The following is a 17512-nucleotide window of genomic DNA, read 5'->3' on the forward strand; positions in this document are numbered from 1 at the left end:
GATATGGGGACGCGATTCTAGCCACTCAACTTGGAGATCAAAAAAATAAAAAATAAAAATTATACAATGCAAAATAATAAGAAAAATCCAAAAATTCTTTTTTTAAAAAATATTATTTTCGTTATTTAATTTATCCCAAAAAAAAAATCACCGTTTTTTTTCGAAATATGAGTGAAATATTCTAATAGAATATTACACTGTAAATAATCAAATCTAACTTTTAGAATGTTAGAATATATTCTAATATTCTATTAAAATTGGTGGATATGTTAAAATATTCTAATATTCTACTTTAATTTTTAGATTTGTTAGTGTTGGAATCCTAAGTCGATGAGGAGTTGGAGACCAAACAATCTAATTTATGGAAAGTCTAGTTTATGGCAAGTTGGTCATAAGTTTCCTAGTCTAATACAAGTTGGTTTGTTAGGATATATATACATGTTCATAATTGAGTTTATGATTATGAGAATAGATTGTAAAACATCGGTTTTGAGTTAGTTTCCGATTAATCAAAGAGTTATTTTGTTTCCGATTAATCAAAGAGTTATTTTGGTTATTTTTGTTTTGCATTCTTGTTTTCTACACTTTAATTGGTATCAGAGCACATTAGAAAGAAATCTTGCGACATAAACAAGGAAGGAAGGGATCGACATAAATCCTTTGTCGATTTGATCAATCACTGTCGATCAATTCAAGTTTCCAATCTCACTGATTGGTCGATTCTGATTTGAATTGTTTTTGGTTTCTGTCAATCATCGTATCTGATTTCAATTGGTAGTTCAAATCAATCAATTGAGAATCGATTGAAGTGAATTCAAGTTACTGATTTCTTAATCGATCAATCACTGTTTGATCGTATCTACATTCACGCTTCCAAGTAATCGGTTGAAGTGGTAATCGATAGAACAAGCGGTCAAAAGGCTGTTATCGACAAAAAGGATTAAATACGTTCACGCCTTCATTAAATCATGACATCATCAATCAACTACGCTTTTGTTCATCAAGATTACAATCAGACGATTTCTTCCGGTCAATTGAAAGCTCCGATCAAATTGTTATCGAGTGAATTCATGATTGATTTGCAATTGACTCTTAATCATCTTTATACTTAATCGTTTGTTTGATTGTGTTCAAGTCGTGAACAGAGTTCACACCGTGAACAGTAAAATCGTGAACAGTAACTTCATAGAATTCTTATTTTTCTCGATCAATTGCCACCTGTTTGTTCTACTTTTAGAACAATCAATCTTGGTTTCTATTAACCTTCTCTGATTTCGAGTTCTTTTTTTCTGATTTGAGTAATCACCATGTCGGGTGAGTCCTCGAATTCGGCACCACCAAAGGAAATCGGAGCAACCTCCGTTCATTGTCCGATGTTGAAAGCTACAAATTACACAGTTTGGGCTATAAGGATGAAGGTTGTTCTAAGAATTCACAAAGCATGGACTGTAATCGATCCAGGAACAGAGAAGAACGAAGAGAAAGATTACCTGGCATTGGGGCTATTATATCAGGCGATCCCGGAGACTTTGATTATGCAAATCGGAGATGTGGAGTCCTCAAAGGTGTTGTGGGACGCAATCAAATCCAGGAACGTGGGTGCAGACCGCGTGAAGGAGGCTAGGTTACAAACCTTGATGGCAGAATTCGACCGATTAAAGATGTCCGACTCAGAATCGATTGACGATTTTGCGGGGAGATTGTCCGGATTAGCCACAAAATCGGCAACCCTAAGAGAAGTAAATTATCAGACGAAGCTTGTGAAGAAGTTTCTCAAATCATTATCGAGATCGAAGTTCATCCACATAGTTGCTTCTTTGGAACAAGTCTTGGATATCAAATCGGTTGGATTTGAAGATGTTGTGGGAAGGCTTAAATCTTATGAAGAAAGGATTAGAGAAGAGGGTGATGACGGAGGAGAAGAACCAAAGGTTTTGTCATCATCGAGCAGTCGCGACACTGGTTCAGGTGGTGGCGATGGCTTGTCTGGTGGAGCGAAGGAAAGATCGACAAAGGGAAAAGGGGTGTCGAATGGTAATCATGGATCCGGTGGGTTATCTGGGTCAGATGGATCAGGCGGGCCCAAAGGGAATAATAAGGTTTCTCAAAGTGGTAATCAGCCCAATCACCACAAGTCCAATTCTGATATAACTCAACGCAATTCCAACAATTGCAAAAAATGTAATTTTTGTTGTGACAAAAATCGAAAAAATAGGGAAAAAGACCGATCTAAGGTGATTTGTTTTCGGTGTGACAAACCGGATCACTTTGCCTCTGAATGTCCGGAACGACTCCAAAAATTACAAGAAGGTGATTTTTCGGAATGTGACGACAACGACGAGCCCGTATTTTAAATACATATCGGGTTGAAGAAGTCTCTAGAAGGACTTAGAGATTTGGGGGTGATTGTTGGAATCCTAAGTCGATGAAGACTTGGAGACCAAGCAATCTAATTTATGGAAAGTCTAGTTTATGACAAGTTGGTCATAAGTTTCCTAGTATAATACATGTTGGTTTGTTAGGCTATATATACATGTCCATAATCAAGTTTATGATTATGAGAATAGATTGTAAAACATCGGTTTTGAGTTAGTTTCCGATTAATCAAAGAGTTATTTTGTTTCCGATTAATCAAAGAGTTATTTTTGTTATTTTTGTTTTGCATTCTTGTTTTCTAAACTTTAGTTAAAATTTCTAATATTCTATTAGAATTTTTTGAATATTTATAGTTTAATATTCTAGTAGAATATTCTAACATTCTAAAAATTCGATTTGAATATTTATAGTATAACATTCTATTAGACTATTTCACGTATTTTTTGAAAAAAACGGTAATTTTTTTATTATTTTTGGATAAAAAAATATGAAAAAAATAATATTTCAAAAAAAATTCGAAAATTTTCATTTATTTTGCATTTTAAAAATATTTTTTTTATCTCCAAAATGAATGGCTAGTATTGCGTCTCCACGTCTCACAAAATATGATGGTCTATATATATATATATATATATATATATATATATATATATATATATATATATATATATTAGGGATGAGCTTTAGAACCGGACCGATTCGGAACCGGAACCGGTGTTCCTATATTATAAGAACTGGAAACCGGACCGCCGGTTCTAGCGTCGGTTCCGGTCCCGGTTTTTCGGTTATTTTTCAAACTACAACCGGTTGAAATATCATAAATGATATGTTATCTTTCGGAGCCTGCAAATGATTCAATATTTAACCAAATTATGACTTTTTACATTCTAAATTGAAGTACAAATACATGATGAAAAAAAAATAAAGTAATTCCGACTTCATATGAGTGAGTTATGCGTATTTTAAAAGTGGGATAGATTCCAAAAAAAATGCTGAAACAGAAAATACGCAACATTGATATGTTGTCTTCCGGGGTCTATAACTGATTCAGTATCTAACCAAAATATGTGTTTTTATAGTCTAAAATGAAGTACAAACACCAAATTACATGCTCGAAAAAAAAATTAAGTAATTCCAAGGTCATATGAATGAGTTATGCACATTTAAAAAAACGGTACACATTCAAAAAAACAAAACAAAATGCTGAAATAGAAAAAACGCAACATCCATATTCTTTCTTTCGAGGCATGTGTCTGATTCAATATCTAACTAAATATGTTTGTACAGTTAAAAATGAATTACAAACTCCAAATTACATGTTGGAAAAAAAATCAAGTCATTCCGACTTTATATGAGTGAGTTATACGCATTTTAAAAAACGGAAAAAATGTGAAACCGGTTCCGATTTTCATAAAAATGAAGAACCAGTAACCGGACCTTATTACCAATTCCGGTTCCAGTTTCGGTTCCGTCGGTTCTAATGTTCATCTATAATATATATATATATATATATATATATATATATATATATATATATATATATATATATATATATATATATATTTGGAGTTGTTTTCTTCACAAATAAAAATGAAAAGAAATCCTTAAATTATCGTTAAATTGCAAAAACAAACACGTAAGTGTAGTTAGATATTTGTACTTCCAATTCCTTGTATGTGGTTATACTTTAGTACTTTAAATTCCAATTCCTTGGGTGTAGATGTAGTGATACTTTAGTACTTTCGGATAGTTGGTATTTTGGATGACCTTAGCCACAAAAAATCACTTTTTAGTCTTAGGAGACAACTAGGACGAGCCAAGGACGGTATTCTACTATCATCTAACGTATCCCAAAATGTCTCGACCACTCATTCAACAAAATAGTCCTTAAAACTGTCTAAAATGGAAAAAGACTATTACGAAATTTATGTGGTTTCTATACAACACTCAATGGCATCCTCATATTTTATGGTACTAAAGACATATCTGGATTTACTATAACTAATCACATGATGTTGCTACTAAACATTCCACACCTAACATAACTAGACCTCTATCTACTTCTTTTGGACTATAAATACAATACATATTCCTTTTACAGTAATACCATATTATCACAAATCATTTTAGTCAAGAATCATCATTGACTCATCGTGTTTGAAGATCTTCAATTCCCACGTTTTTGTAGATTGAGACAACTTTCTTGATAGTAATATTCTTCGTTATGACACCTAAGAAGATGATGAAAATGGCAAGGAGATGGCAAAAGGAGGCTTTAAAAAGTGGTTCTCACGACTTGGAAACAAACAAGGGTCACTTTGTCGCTTACACTACTGACAATAGTCGTTTTGTTATGCCTTTGCATTATCTAGAGAACAATGTTTTCTTGGAGCTTTTAAGGATGTCCGAGGATGAGTTTGGGCTACCAAGGAATGGGCCTATCACTCTGGCTTGCGATTCCATCCTTATGAAATACTTGGTTGCCGTTTTTGAACGTGGTTTCAATGAAGATTTGGAGAAGGCTTTGATAGTTTCTGTTGTTTAGTTGTCGATGTTCATTAGATCTATCACTGAGGATCAAATGATTAGTTAGTTCCTTATTCTAACTTGATAAGATTCAAAGTTATTGTGCATAGTAACCAAGATAACATAATGTTTATAAGTTTGTGCAGGTCACACAATGAAGTTCATCAATTTCCATATATGTTTGTTGTTCAAGTGTTGCAATTTTTTGTAATAATTTTAAACACTTACTTTAAGTATGGTTTTTTTCATCTCTATAAATTGTCTATAAATTGTTAGACTTAAAAGAATCTTCGACCCGTGAAAGTTCTAAACCGGGTTATATGGTATAGTTAGGCGTACATGTTGAGTTGATGACTACTACTTGTAAAGGTTAGCTTTACTACAAACAGTCAGGTATACATGTTGAATTATCGTAGAATCTTAAACAAATAACATTGGGCTAACAGTTTAGATACAATTTGATCGATTTACGAAACGTGTAACCAAAATAGCTTGTTTCATAACATTTCAACTTTGACCAAAAAATGTATATTTTAAGCATAAAATGGGTTTTCCAGTCCTATCATATATTAATAACATCAAATATAAACACGTACCTTCAATATTGAATAATAATAGTATATCTTATTTTCTTATCACGAAAACAGATGTTATTATGTCGACGGGATTTGTAAAAGTAAAATTTGAGTTTCACACTTACCCAGAATAATTCACAAAAAAGAGTCGGTGGCACACTGACACCCAAAAGACATTGTTTCTTGTTTCCCATTAACGCCACCCACCTGCTTGTCTAAATCCTTTTAAATCCTTCATAAATTCTCAATATTCCCTTATATTAAATCCAAATATTATAAAATTAAAACATTTCTCGACTCTTTTTTCTCATTGTTATTGAAAATAGTTCAAAATGGATTAAAAATGATATAAGGCAAGCGATGTATGTTTTCTTTTGATATTTTGGAAATTACTTCAAAAAAACTAAAATAATAATTATTTTTTGATAGAAAGAAAATATCAAAAATCTTTTCCTACATTCCCAAGACAAATCCATGTTCACCGACATTGTTGAAAATATATTATAAAATAAGAGAAGAGTAAACTTAAACTGTCAAAAATCTATATAAACCCTTATACTTACACAGATACACATATCACACCTACATAGTAAAAACAATGGCGATCTTTCTCTACTTTCTCTTTACTCTTCCCGTAATTGCCTCTACAAATGCTTGTGATAGATGTCTGCATCAAACTAAAGCACTTCTCTTCTCCAATGCATCTGCTCTTTCATGTACCATTTCTCTATTCATTTTTTTTTTTTGGAAAATTTTAATTTTGAGATTGACCATGTTATTATTTCTTGATTTATTTAATTTACTGGGTAATAACTATTTTCGAAAAAAAATGTAGATGGAGCATGTGGGTATGGTTCATCTGCTCCAAGCTTCTACAATGGCCATCTTGCTGCTGCTGTTCCCAACATCTACAAATTCGGGTCGGGTTGTGGTGCTTGTTTCCAGGTACAGATTTACACATTTTGACCTTGATGTTTAATTGTTTGTTCATTTTTGGTTATGAATGTGTGGTCATGTATGTCGTTTTGCAGGTCAGATGCATGGATGCTAAGTTGTGCTCAAAAGTTGGAACTCAAGTGATAGTGACTGATCTGAATAGCAACACACAGACAGATTTGGTGTTGAGCAGCAGAGCTTTAATGGCTATGGCGAATAAGGGTATGGAGCAAAAGCTATTGAAACTTGGTGCTGCCAACGTGGAATATAAAAGGTATATCGAATCAAAATAAACGAATTTTGTATTTCATTATCGAAAAGTAGTATTAATTTACAATTACTTTGTGTGTAGAGTACCTTGTGATTACAAAGGCAAAAATCTGGCGTTGAGGGTGGAAGAATCAAGCCGGAAGCCCCATTATCTTGCCATCAAGTTCTTATTTCAAGGTGGCCAAACTGAGATCGTATCCGTTGATGTTGCCCAGGTAAATCTTTGTTGATGTTGTTACGATAATCCAACGTAATTGTTGTAAAAAACTTACATGACACGTTGTGTTTCAGGTTGGATTGTCGAATTGGGGTTTTTTGAGCAGAAAGTCAGGGGCAATTTGGGAGACGAGTAGAGTTCCGGCAGGGGCGTTGCAGTTCCGGTTGGCGGTGACGTCTGGATATGATCGGAAGGCGATTTGGGCCAAGAGTGTGCTTCCGGCCGACTGGAATGTTGGAGTCGTGTATGATTCCGGCGTACAAATTGACGACGTTGCTGAAGAAGGTTGTGGTCGATGTGATTAGATTTTGTATTAAGTTTCCGATTGATTTTACGTTTGGACAATATTCAATGGAACCCGTAGTTTGTATTATGTTGTAGACTAGTATTTATCATTACAAATTATGTATGTATTATTATTAAATATAAAATCGGAAGAAAAAAATACTGAACCATATCTTGAGGAATATTTTGGCAAGTTGCAAAATTCCAAAATATGCATTCCTCTTTTAAACTTGTCTGTAAGGATTTCAAAAAAGGTTGATTTCTCACGACTACAACTATTGATGTCCCTAATCTATACCATTGGATGTTTACCCAACTGAGTGGCCCAAGTGTATAACAAGCTTGGCCAGGTCCATTTAGTCTAATCACATGGTGACATTCCCAAATGAACACGTCTTATGACGTCTCATCACTTACTCTTGAGTCTTGAGGCAGCAAGCATAACGATTAGCTTTTAATCAAACTAACTTAGTATTGGTTTTTGTTAGAAAAAAAGTGTAATTAGTGTTAGAAAAACGGGGTATTGACTTGCTTGGATCAATGAGAGTTGTGAAAACACTTTCAGATCAAAACATTTCGAGAGTACACTCGAAAATCTCAAATCGGATAAAACTCACTGTTTTCTAGAAGAAAGAATGCAGCAGATGTTGCGAAAAAGTATGTATCAAACTGATTTCGAATATGATCATATATCAGGAAACCAACTTCCTCTCTTAAAACTGCTATATACCAGTTATATGAATCTAACTTCCTGCCCCTTGGACCCCGTTAGGGGCTGCCCCCTCTTGGACCCCGCTCCCAGGGGCGCTGCCATCGGACCCCCGTCAGTTCTGGGGTTTTGTCTCTAAATAGCAATATACTTTCAACTAAGACAAACTTAAACAAACGTACACTCCGCACCACCCAAACTTGTTTAATATTTATCAAAGTAATGTTGATCAACAAATAATCTCATTATACTTAAATAATATTAGTGATACAACATCACCAACAATTAGTATCAAAATAAACTTAGATATTTATGAGATTATATATATATATATATATATATATATATATATATATATATATATATATATATATATATATATATATATATATATATACAGGGGCGAAACACAAGCACTACAACTAGGGGGGCCGGAATCAAAACTTCATAATTGAAATATGTAAAGACGTTTTATTTATTTCAAAATTATGACGTATCAAAAGTGTAAACAAGAAAACTAATAGATCGTTACATCATTTATCAAAGTGGAACGCGACGATCTTTTGCATTTTTAAAGTCTTCTATAACCGTCTCTAAACTAATCTTTTCAGCAAGTTCCCGCTCGAAGTGCAAAACCAATGAGTCATTCAAAAACTCATCTTCCATTTTGTTCCGTAACCTTGTTTTAATGAGGTTCATTGCTGAAAATGACCTCTCCGTTGTAGCAGTAGAAACTGGAAGTGTAAGTATGAGACTAGCTACTTGATAAATAAGATGAAAGTTCGCTACTCTCCTAGTCTATCAACCATTGGCACAATTCTGACATACATGTCAATAGTTTATAATCTGCATGTTGAACAACATCAATCTCATAATGTTGAAGTTGTATTTTCAAAACTACTTTCTCTTGTTCATTGAAATCTTCAGGATAAAACTTCTCTACTAACTTAATTACATCACCACTTCGAAAAGGCTCATCAACACTTTTAGGATCTAAACTTGTTGAAAGTCGAAGCAACTCTGTTGATCTATCACTGAATCGATGATTTAGTTCCATTAACTGACAATTAATTGCTTCGTAAAATATATCCACTCGGTAATGATGTTCTAGTGTATGATCACTAAGCTCATTACGCGCTCGGGCCCCTCTAGTAAAGTATGGAGAAGTCATATCAGGGATATCAATGTTGCGTTCTTGACAAAACGACATAACAAGAGACAACAAACCATCCCATCTTTCATCTTTCATTTTTTGCAACAACAATTTGGTGGATGCAACTAACCTCAATGCATTACAAATATCTTGAGATTGTCTTTGTAAAGCTTGACAAAGTAAATCAGTGATCGCCATTATTAATTGCTCGAGATGAAGAACAAAAATGAACTCAAATGTAGTAATAGACTCATATGCTGAATATGCGTCGCCTTTGATTGGACCAGTGCCATCCTTAATAATTTTAAGTAAAACCTCACAAGTTGGACTAAACATTTTGATTAAGCTCGAAACTGATTTGAGGTGAGAACTCCATCGAGTATCACCAGCTCGTTGTAATGTACCAATTTGATTAAGACCTCTACCTGTCTCTAACTCGTCAATAGAAATCTTATATGCAATTTCCTCAGCTCGTGCATCTCTAAGTTGGTCGGTACGCTTGGAGGAAGCACCAACAACATTGATAACAAAAGATAATCGAGTAAAAAACTTTTGTAATGCCACAACTCCTTGTGAAGCAGCCATTAATGCTAATTGGAATCGATGGGCAAAACAATGAACATAATATGCATATGGACAATCATTGGAAATCAATGCTTGCAAACCCTTGAAATGACCTCGCATATTGCTTTCACCATCATACCCTTGACCACGGATTGACTTAAGATCAAGATTATTACGTGACAATACATAATAAATTGCATTTTTAAGAGTTTGTGATGTAGTGTCGGGTACATGAACAAGCCCAAAGAAATGCTCCAGAATAAAGCCATCTTTATTTAAAAATCTCAAAACAATTGACATTTGTTCTTTATTAGACTGGTCACGTGCTTCATCTACAACTAAACAAAATTTTCCACCATTAATCTCCTCACAAATCATCCTCCTCACCCTAGTTGATATAAGTTTTAGAATCTCTTTTTGAATTGACGGTGATGTATATAATGCATGTTTAGGAGCAGTACGGAACAATTCTTTCATCTCTATGTTAAAATAGCCAATTCCCTTCAAGATTTCGCTAAAATTTCCTTTGTTTATGGAATCTGATCCTTCATCGTGACCTCTATATGCAATTCCTTGAAAGGCACACAAACGGACTGTATAAATAGTAGCCTTCAATCTCAATCTATTATTTTTACGCTCTTCTTCTGTAAATGTCTCAAAGACATTTCGTATATCATGCGCCTCATTTAACAAATCATCACATGATATTTGTGAAACATTGTGAAAAGATGTGCACTCAGTCCCTATGTGATGCAAAAAGGCACAACTTTTTCCACCAACTTTCTTCCAGTTCTGAAATCCATCTATAGTAAATGCTCGTTGGCCGTAGTGTCCCATTCCAGAAGGCTTATTGAATAGAAAACACAGAAAACAAAACGCAGCATCTAAGCTCTCTAAATATTCAAGCCAAGGATATAACTTAAACCAAGAAGCTTGAAAACTACGTTTATGGGTTTCTGGACCAGATTTTGGATATATACAGAAAGTGTTTGTTGAAAGAGACCATGATTAATATATGCTCGTATAATAGTATCTCGTTGATTTACTGGATAATCATAGATTTGATTACGCAAACCAGGATCTCGTTCTAGTGTACTAAGATCAATGTCATTATTTTCAACACGATTTTTTTTAAGCGGTTCTCAGTAATTGGAACATTGGGCGTAGGGGTATCTTCATCCAAAACAATCTCCGGTGGGTTTTCGGAATCTTGAGTAGAACTTGAGTGTTTTCTTTTAAAAAATCCATCAATAGTAGATTGTTTTTTCATATTCATATAAACTACACAATCAAATTTACTAACAATTAATAAATAGCAATATAAAATAGCAAATAAACAAATGAAGTTTTTTATTTTCAAAAAATAATATAAAGTGCATATAAATTTAATTTGTTTCATATGAATATATGATCATAGCATAACAAGAAATATAAATACACAAATATATATCATCGTTAACAACAAATATACATAATTTCATATACAAATGTATGATAAATATTATATATGCATATCTTCAGTTAACAAATACACATAATTATATATATATATATATATATATATATATATATATATATATATATATATATATATATCTTCGTCCAATGCAAATAAAGTAATCAATATAAATGAAATTGTCAGACATTGTGTGTATATGTTGTAATGAGAGTATCATTCCTACTTTATTCAATTTATTCATACTTTATTCAATTTCTACCTTTTCTTTTTGACCAAGTACAAATAATAAATAAATATATAAAGAAACGCAGAGACTGAGAAACATAAAGGCATAAAGCTACTTAAACAAATGGGGAGGGACGAAGTCACGAAGAAGAAGAAGAAAAACCTTATGGAAAGCAGCAGCCGACTGAACACTCAAGCGAACGGCGGTCGACGGAGGTTATATTTCTGCAGTCCTGCTGTCCTGGCTCCGACGACTAGCAAGGATGTGAGAGGGTGTACGGTACAAATGTGGCGGCGACCGGAAAAGAGTACAAGAAATCACCGATTTAAGTCTTAACAGGCGGCGTTCTCCGGTGAGTTTTGAGAAGTAGCTTTTCGATGGCCGGAATAAACTTTGGATTCTTTGTTCACTTTTTCAGTTTAATTTCTTAAACTTAAATCTAGGTTAAATTGTTGTAAATTTGATTAGATTTTGGGGTTTTTATAGATTTTAATAGATATTTAGTTTCCTTATTTTATAAATTCCTAAAGAAACAAGAATTCTTTTGATTTTGTTATTTATCTTCCGAAAATTTTGTTAACAGTTTCCTAATGATCTGGAAACCAGGGGGGCAAAGAGGCCATTCTAGTTATTTTTTTCAACTTGATTGTGTATATACATACATTAGGACAGCCAAAAGCGGGGGGGCCATGGCCTCCCCTGCCCCCTATGAGGGTCCGCCACTGTATATATAGGTAAAGGTTCAAATGAGAACCTCTAAAGGTTAAGAACCCTAAGAACCTCTAAAAAACATTACTTCATCTTTCTAACATAAACATCATCAGACCATTCTTTCACCTGACTTCAAACATATCTTCATCTTTGCTTCTTCCTTCATTAGATTACATCCACCATTTTCACCGTCCTTACCACCAGCGACTTTGCTCCGGCGACTTACCACCTTCGTCTCCTATGTCGACAGCACCACCGCCACCACCATCTCCTCCGCCGACTTCTGCTACCGCCATAAATCACCACCTCCTTCTCCGATCCTCAGTGAATATCCATATCTACATCAGATCTTACTAGATTCACTTCAGAAATCACCATATCTACATCCGATTTCACTAGATCTACATCAGATCTGACTAGATCTGCATCAGATCTCCGATGAAACATCCATACCTAACTATATCACCTTCTATTTGAGATTCCGACATCACCTTCGAACCTTCGGCATGTACCACCTTAAGATGTGTCATCACCATCGTATCTTCACTACCCCTCCAGATCTGCTTCGCCTCCATAATTTTGTGTCATTGTGTTGTTCATGCTCGTGATTCCAGATTTGATTTCCTTCAGATCTAGTTTAAAACCTTCAGATCTAATTTCCTTCATGATCTCTACATCTAAAACCTTTGAAGCTTTTTTGTTTATTTGATTTTGTTCTCCGTTTTGAAGCATGTTCGCAACTGAAACGCTAGCTGCCACAAGATCTGAAGAAATCTAACAGAGCTCGGGTAAGATTGAGACCAAATCTGAGACCGTCGTCAACCACCACCACTTATGTTGCTTCGCCGCTTTATTAAGCACTGTCAAATATCCTCCATCTATTTATCTCTGATCTCTGGTGAAACATATCAGGTATGTTAATATTTGTTTACTTTTTTTTCTTTTTGTTAAGTTGTGAATTTAATGTTCTAATCTCTCATTTGTTGTTTACTTTTGTTAAACATAGTTTTTTCTATTATTAAGTTGTTAATCCATGTTTATTATGTTTTTTTTATAATGTCTGCATCAAGTTTTTATTCACCCTCTATGTTTTATTGTTGTTAAGCTGTGAATTGAATTTAAAATGTGTGTTATTATGTTAGTGTTTTCTCAAATAATATGAATTTTTATTTTTTTAAGCTTTGAACTGTGATGTTTTAATGTTTCAACTATTATTTAGTTCTATTTAAGTTAGTTACTGTGAATGCATGAATTAATATGTTTTTATGTTATAAATACTATGAATGAGAGTCATAAACTGTGAATAAGAGTTCTGAAAAGCTCTATTAAACTGTGAATTTGTGTGGTGCACACAATGTATTTGATGAATTTTGTATACTAAACTATGAATTGTGTATTTATTATATTAACATATAAATATAAGTTTTAATTTGAAAATATGGTTGTAAATATAAATTTTTTTGTCTTTAATTGTGAATTTGTTATATTAAGTTGTGAATTTTGTATACTAAACTGTGAATTGTGTATTACGTTGTGAATTTTATTCACGACTTAATATATTAAATTCGCAATTTAATACATATAAATGTCTTCATCTATTAACGTATAAATATAAGTTTTAATTTGAAAATATAACTGTGAATATAATTCTTTTTTGTCTTAAATTGTGAATTTATTATATTAAGCTGTGAATTTTGTATATTAAACTGTGAATTGTCTGTATTAAGAGTTTCAAATTGATATTATTGTTGTGAATTTATATTTTTTGTATTAAACTGTAAATTTATTGTAATAAACTGTGAATTAGCTATGATTTTTGTATTTTAAACTTTAAATTAACTGCATTAAGCTGTGGATATTTATTTAAATTGTGAAATTGACTATATTAAACTGTGATATTGTTATATTAAACTGTGATTTTTGTGTTTATAAATGTGAATTGACTGCATTAAACTATGATTTTTCTGTTTAAAATGTGAATTGACTGCATTTTGCTGTGAATTTTTTATAATTTGTGTTAAAATATGAATGATTTATGTATAAATTTTTGTGTTAATTTTCTTATGAATATATTTATTTTTTTGTTGTATAAATTTGTAAGAATCCACTAGTTTTCATAATTCTTTTGCATTAAATTCAAAACGAGTGAATTAATAGGCTTTATTAGACTGTGAATGTAGTATTTAAGTTGTTAATGCATGACTTTATTTACAGATCTGATTTGGAAGAAATGACAGCTACTATGTTGATACAGGTGGTTGGTGGCGACATGTGGTGGTAGAGTTTGGGTTTTTGACTTCTTTGAATTAGTGAATTGTTGTAAAACAGTTTGTATTAAGTTGTGAATTTTTTGCATTAAATTGTAAATGGACTGTGTAAATCTGTATTTTATATAAGTTTTGTGTTAAAATATGAGAACATATACGAATGAAAATATTAGACTGTAAAAAATTATAAGTTTGCTCTTTTCATACCAAAAACACAAAAAATTAGGATTTTAACATGTTTAATAAGAGTATTGTGTAAATATTTACTAATTAATGGGGGTTCTTAATTTTTTATGGTTCTCATTTGAACCACTCCATATATATATATATATATATATATATATATATATATATATATATATATATATATATATATATATATATTCTAAAATACGTAATTTTCTCCCTGTAAACCTAGGGTTACAAGAAATGAGAGATATGGAATGATCCAAGAAATCATCGTTATCCCGATATTAGGCAAAATATGAGATACAAAGTACATAATGTGTGTTTAGTTCTATGTTTTTGAGACAAAAATTTAAACAGAAACACGTAAGTGAAAACTAGTGTTTAGCCAAACTCATAGAGTCATAGAGTCATAGAGATAAGGCAGCGAGCCAATCAAGTTCGACCAAGTTTGCAGGAAAACCGCATATGTTGGCAGTAGACGCGTCATTCGGTTTTTTATGGCAAAAATAATAAACGAGTATGTTTATTATACTATGGATACAATTTCGGGTTAGGGCGATGCCTCACACCCCACAAGGGGAATGCCCCTTTTACCCTATCTGTTGGCCAAGAGCTCTGATCCTTTTTAGAGGCAATGCCCCTTGAAACCCAACTAGGGGTGTTGCCCTCGAATGTCTTCAAACTTCATAATTCTTGAGATCAGATTAGCGTGCATTTTTCATCACCCGAACTTACAACATAGAAAAATCTTGGCTCAAACATGTTTTTGGAATCATAATGGATTTGAATTATGATGAAGGTTGAAATCTTAAAACATCATGGATTTGAATCGTAAATTCTCTTTCTTTGTCTGTGAGCTTCTCATTTGGCCCAACCTAATCCATTTTTACATGTGAACCGTAACACCTAATAGGCTAATAGTAAATAACACATTAGGCATAACACCTAATAGGCTAATAAGAAATAGCACACTAGCCACAACTAAAGGTGCACCAAAAATAGAGATTGTCTGATCCAGATTTTAAAATTTCGATCTGGTTGTAACCAGGTTTGGAGGGTTTTGGATATCAAATAATTTGATTCGGGTTTATCCGGATTTTGTCCAGGAAATGTTGTTCCAATATATATGGATTCGGAAAGTTTAGAACAAGATTTTTTAATTGTTCTTATCTCCAACAATATATTCTCTAAATCTTTTTCCATTTCCACAATCAACGTAACCATATTTGTTCTTATCTTCTCCCAAGCTCCATGAAAAAGATTATTTTTTATAATTAAGAAGAAAAAGAAGCGCTCGAATGATCGAATTCTTCTTCCAAAGATCCCATAATCTTTTGAAGATTCTTAATTCTCTTCTACAATCTTACTAAGACTTACTTTTTCGTACTAATGAACTCTCTGTGTAACATCCCGACTCCCAAGTATAATATTTACATAATTTTCATGATTTTGACTGAGCAACTCGACGAGTTGGAGGCCCCAACTCGTTGAGTAGAGAGGGATTTGGGCCGCGTGGGTTTTACGACCGACTCGACGAGTTGGAGGGACCAACTCGACGAGTTGGCGCTGTGAGAGGAAACCCTAATTCCCCGGGGTTGTGTCCTATTTAAAGGACCTTAAGCCCTCATTTCTGCCTCCCATGTCACCTTACTCCCCTGTGTGAAACCCAAATCGTTTAGATTGATCTAAGAGAGAGAGAGAAGGGCTAACTTTGAGCATTCTAGTGCACTTTTGGAAGAGAAGAGAGGAGTATCAAGGCTTGGAACGAGAAGGGACTATTGGATCCAATGTTTATCCATCCTTAGCTTCTGTTTGAAGGTAAAAGTCACCACCTTGCTCATTATTTTGATTAGATTTCGTGTTTAGGAAGCTTTAGGTCTTTTTCCATCTTTCCTTGAGACTTTGAGTATTTTGAGCTTGCCAAGAGATTGAGACTTCAGATCTGGACCTTGTGAGGTCCCTTAAGCCCAAAGGTCCAAGCTTTATCAAGCTAGAGGAGAGATTTTACGCGTAGGACTCTAAATAGAACTTGTTTTGGCATTTCAAGCCCTAAGTGTCATGCATGGACGTAAAGCTTGCAGCTTTACGTGGTATCTCAGCCTTGGGAGGCTAAATATAGAGTTTGGGGTTGTAACTCTGCCTTAAGACGTCTGAATGAGAAAATAGACTTAAGGGACTCGCCGAGTTGATGAGCCAACTCGACGAGTCGGCTAGGGTTTTCTCCGACGAGTCTGGACATGAGTAACTCGGCGAGTTAAGTTGGATTTTCACAACATTCTGAAGGCACGAGGGGAATCGACGAGTCACATAGATGTACTCGACGAGTTGGGTCAACATGGACTGTTGACTCGAGTGTTGACTTCGGTTGACTTTAGGGTTTGGTCAAGTCAGGGATTATGGAGACCATGGAGGGGTAAAATGGTCTTTTACCCCTCCCAAGAGATTAGAGAGAGAAAATAGCTTGGTTTATTTAGAGTTGTGATTTAAGTGTTAATTAGAGATAATTATCGTATGTGTTAGGCTGAGGCTAGATCGGTGATTCGTGTACGAGGTTTATTTGCTTTCTTCCGAGGTGAGTCTTCTCACTATACTTACCTTGAGTGGTAATTTGTGTGCCCGGAGGGTCTTGTCTGCTATTATTGAGTATTGTGATATCCTGCATTATGTCTTTGTGATTTATGCTGTGTATTATTCTGAGCTTTACTGAGTTAGCACCGGAGGGTCCACCCGAGTTGTGGGACCGGAGGGTTCCACTGAGACACATTGACCGGAGGGTCTTATTCGAGATATAGTCATGAGAGGCTAATGAGATGTGTGTGGTATTTTGGGAACTCACTAAGCTTCGTGCTTACCGTGTTATGTGATATATGTTTCAGGTACTTATCAGGATCGCGGGAAGGCGCCGGCTTGATTGTACACACGAGATGGAGTTATGTTTTGAGGATCCTGAATTTTTATTAAACAATTATGGATTTGTGTTTTGATGATTTGACACTTTGGGGTTTTGTGAAATGTGTTAATGAGAATTATGTGATTTTAAAATGAAAAA

General features: G+C 33.9%; 3 protein-coding genes and 1 long non-coding RNA gene across 4 annotated transcripts; 2 read left to right on the forward strand and 2 right to left on the reverse strand.

The window, feature by feature from the left end:
* The first annotated feature begins 4624 nt into the window (after positions 1 to 4624).
* LOC145163869 (auxin-responsive protein SAUR64-like) lies at positions 4625 to 4921 on the forward strand. Its single transcript, XM_079082618.1, has one exon. It carries the CDS (start codon positions 4625 to 4627, stop codon positions 4919 to 4921), a length of 297 nt encoding a protein of 98 aa, XP_078938744.1.
* Positions 4922 to 6062: 1141 nt separating this feature from the next.
* On the forward strand, positions 6063 to 7345 carry LOC145166271 (expansin-like A1). Its single transcript, XM_079085212.1, has 5 exons — positions 6063 to 6193; positions 6313 to 6422; positions 6509 to 6687; positions 6766 to 6898; positions 6975 to 7345. The coding sequence occupies exons 1-5, from the start codon at positions 6076 to 6078 to the stop codon at positions 7203 to 7205; spliced, it is 771 nt and encodes a 256-aa protein (XP_078941338.1). The 5' UTR covers positions 6063 to 6075; the 3' UTR covers positions 7206 to 7345.
* LOC145166272 (uncharacterized) lies at positions 6144 to 6874 on the reverse strand. The gene is made up of 2 exons (XR_013740465.1): positions 6771 to 6874; positions 6144 to 6665 (listed from the first exon to the last, which is right to left on the reverse strand). It is a non-coding gene; the product is annotated as an uncharacterized LOC145166272 (long non-coding RNA).
* Positions 7346 to 8434: 1089 nt separating the features above from the next.
* LOC145163870 (uncharacterized) lies at positions 8435 to 12303 on the reverse strand. The gene is made up of 4 exons (XM_079082620.1): positions 12234 to 12303; positions 10708 to 10892; positions 8723 to 10457; positions 8435 to 8628 (listed from the first exon to the last, which is right to left on the reverse strand). The coding sequence occupies exons 1-4, from the start codon at positions 12301 to 12303 to the stop codon at positions 8435 to 8437; spliced, it is 2184 nt and encodes a 727-aa protein (XP_078938746.1).
* Positions 12304 to 17512: the final 5209 nt, after the last annotated feature.

The sequence above is a fragment of the Lactuca virosa genome, chromosome 3 (assembly GCF_052849685.1).
Source record: "Lactuca virosa cultivar CGN04683 chromosome 3, Lactuca_virosa_CGN04683_v6, whole genome shotgun sequence".
In the NCBI taxonomy this organism is placed as follows: domain Eukaryota; kingdom Viridiplantae; phylum Streptophyta; class Magnoliopsida; order Asterales; family Asteraceae; genus Lactuca; species Lactuca virosa.

Bases quoted from the DNA above. Each gene is read 5' to 3' on its own strand.
- LOC145163869 (XM_079082618.1), top strand. From the start codon at position 4,625: ATGGCAAGGAGATGGCAAAAGGAGGCTTTAAAAAGTGGTTCTCACGAC.
- LOC145166271 (XM_079085212.1), top strand. From the start codon at position 6,076: ATGGCGATCTTTCTCTACTTTCTCTTTACTCTTCCCGTAATTGCCTCT. The intron at 6,423-6,508 runs GTACAGATTTAC...GTCGTTTTGCAG, and splicing joins GTTGTGGTGCTTGTTTCCAG to GTCAGATGCATGGATGCTAA. The intron at 6,899-6,974 runs GTAAATCTTTGT...GTTGTGTTTCAG, and splicing joins TATCCGTTGATGTTGCCCAG to GTTGGATTGTCGAATTGGGG.
- LOC145163870 (XM_079082620.1), bottom strand. From the start codon at position 12,303: ATGGCGGTAGCAGAAGTCGGCGGAGGAGATGGTGGTGGCGGTGGTGCT. The intron at 10,893-12,233 runs GTAAGTCGCCGG...TTGATTGTGTAG, and splicing joins CGACATAGGAGACGAAGGTG to TTTATATGAATATGAAAAAA. The intron at 10,458-10,707 runs GTACACTAGAAC...CTATTCAATAAG, and splicing joins AAATAATGACATTGATCTTA to CCTTCTGGAATGGGACACTA.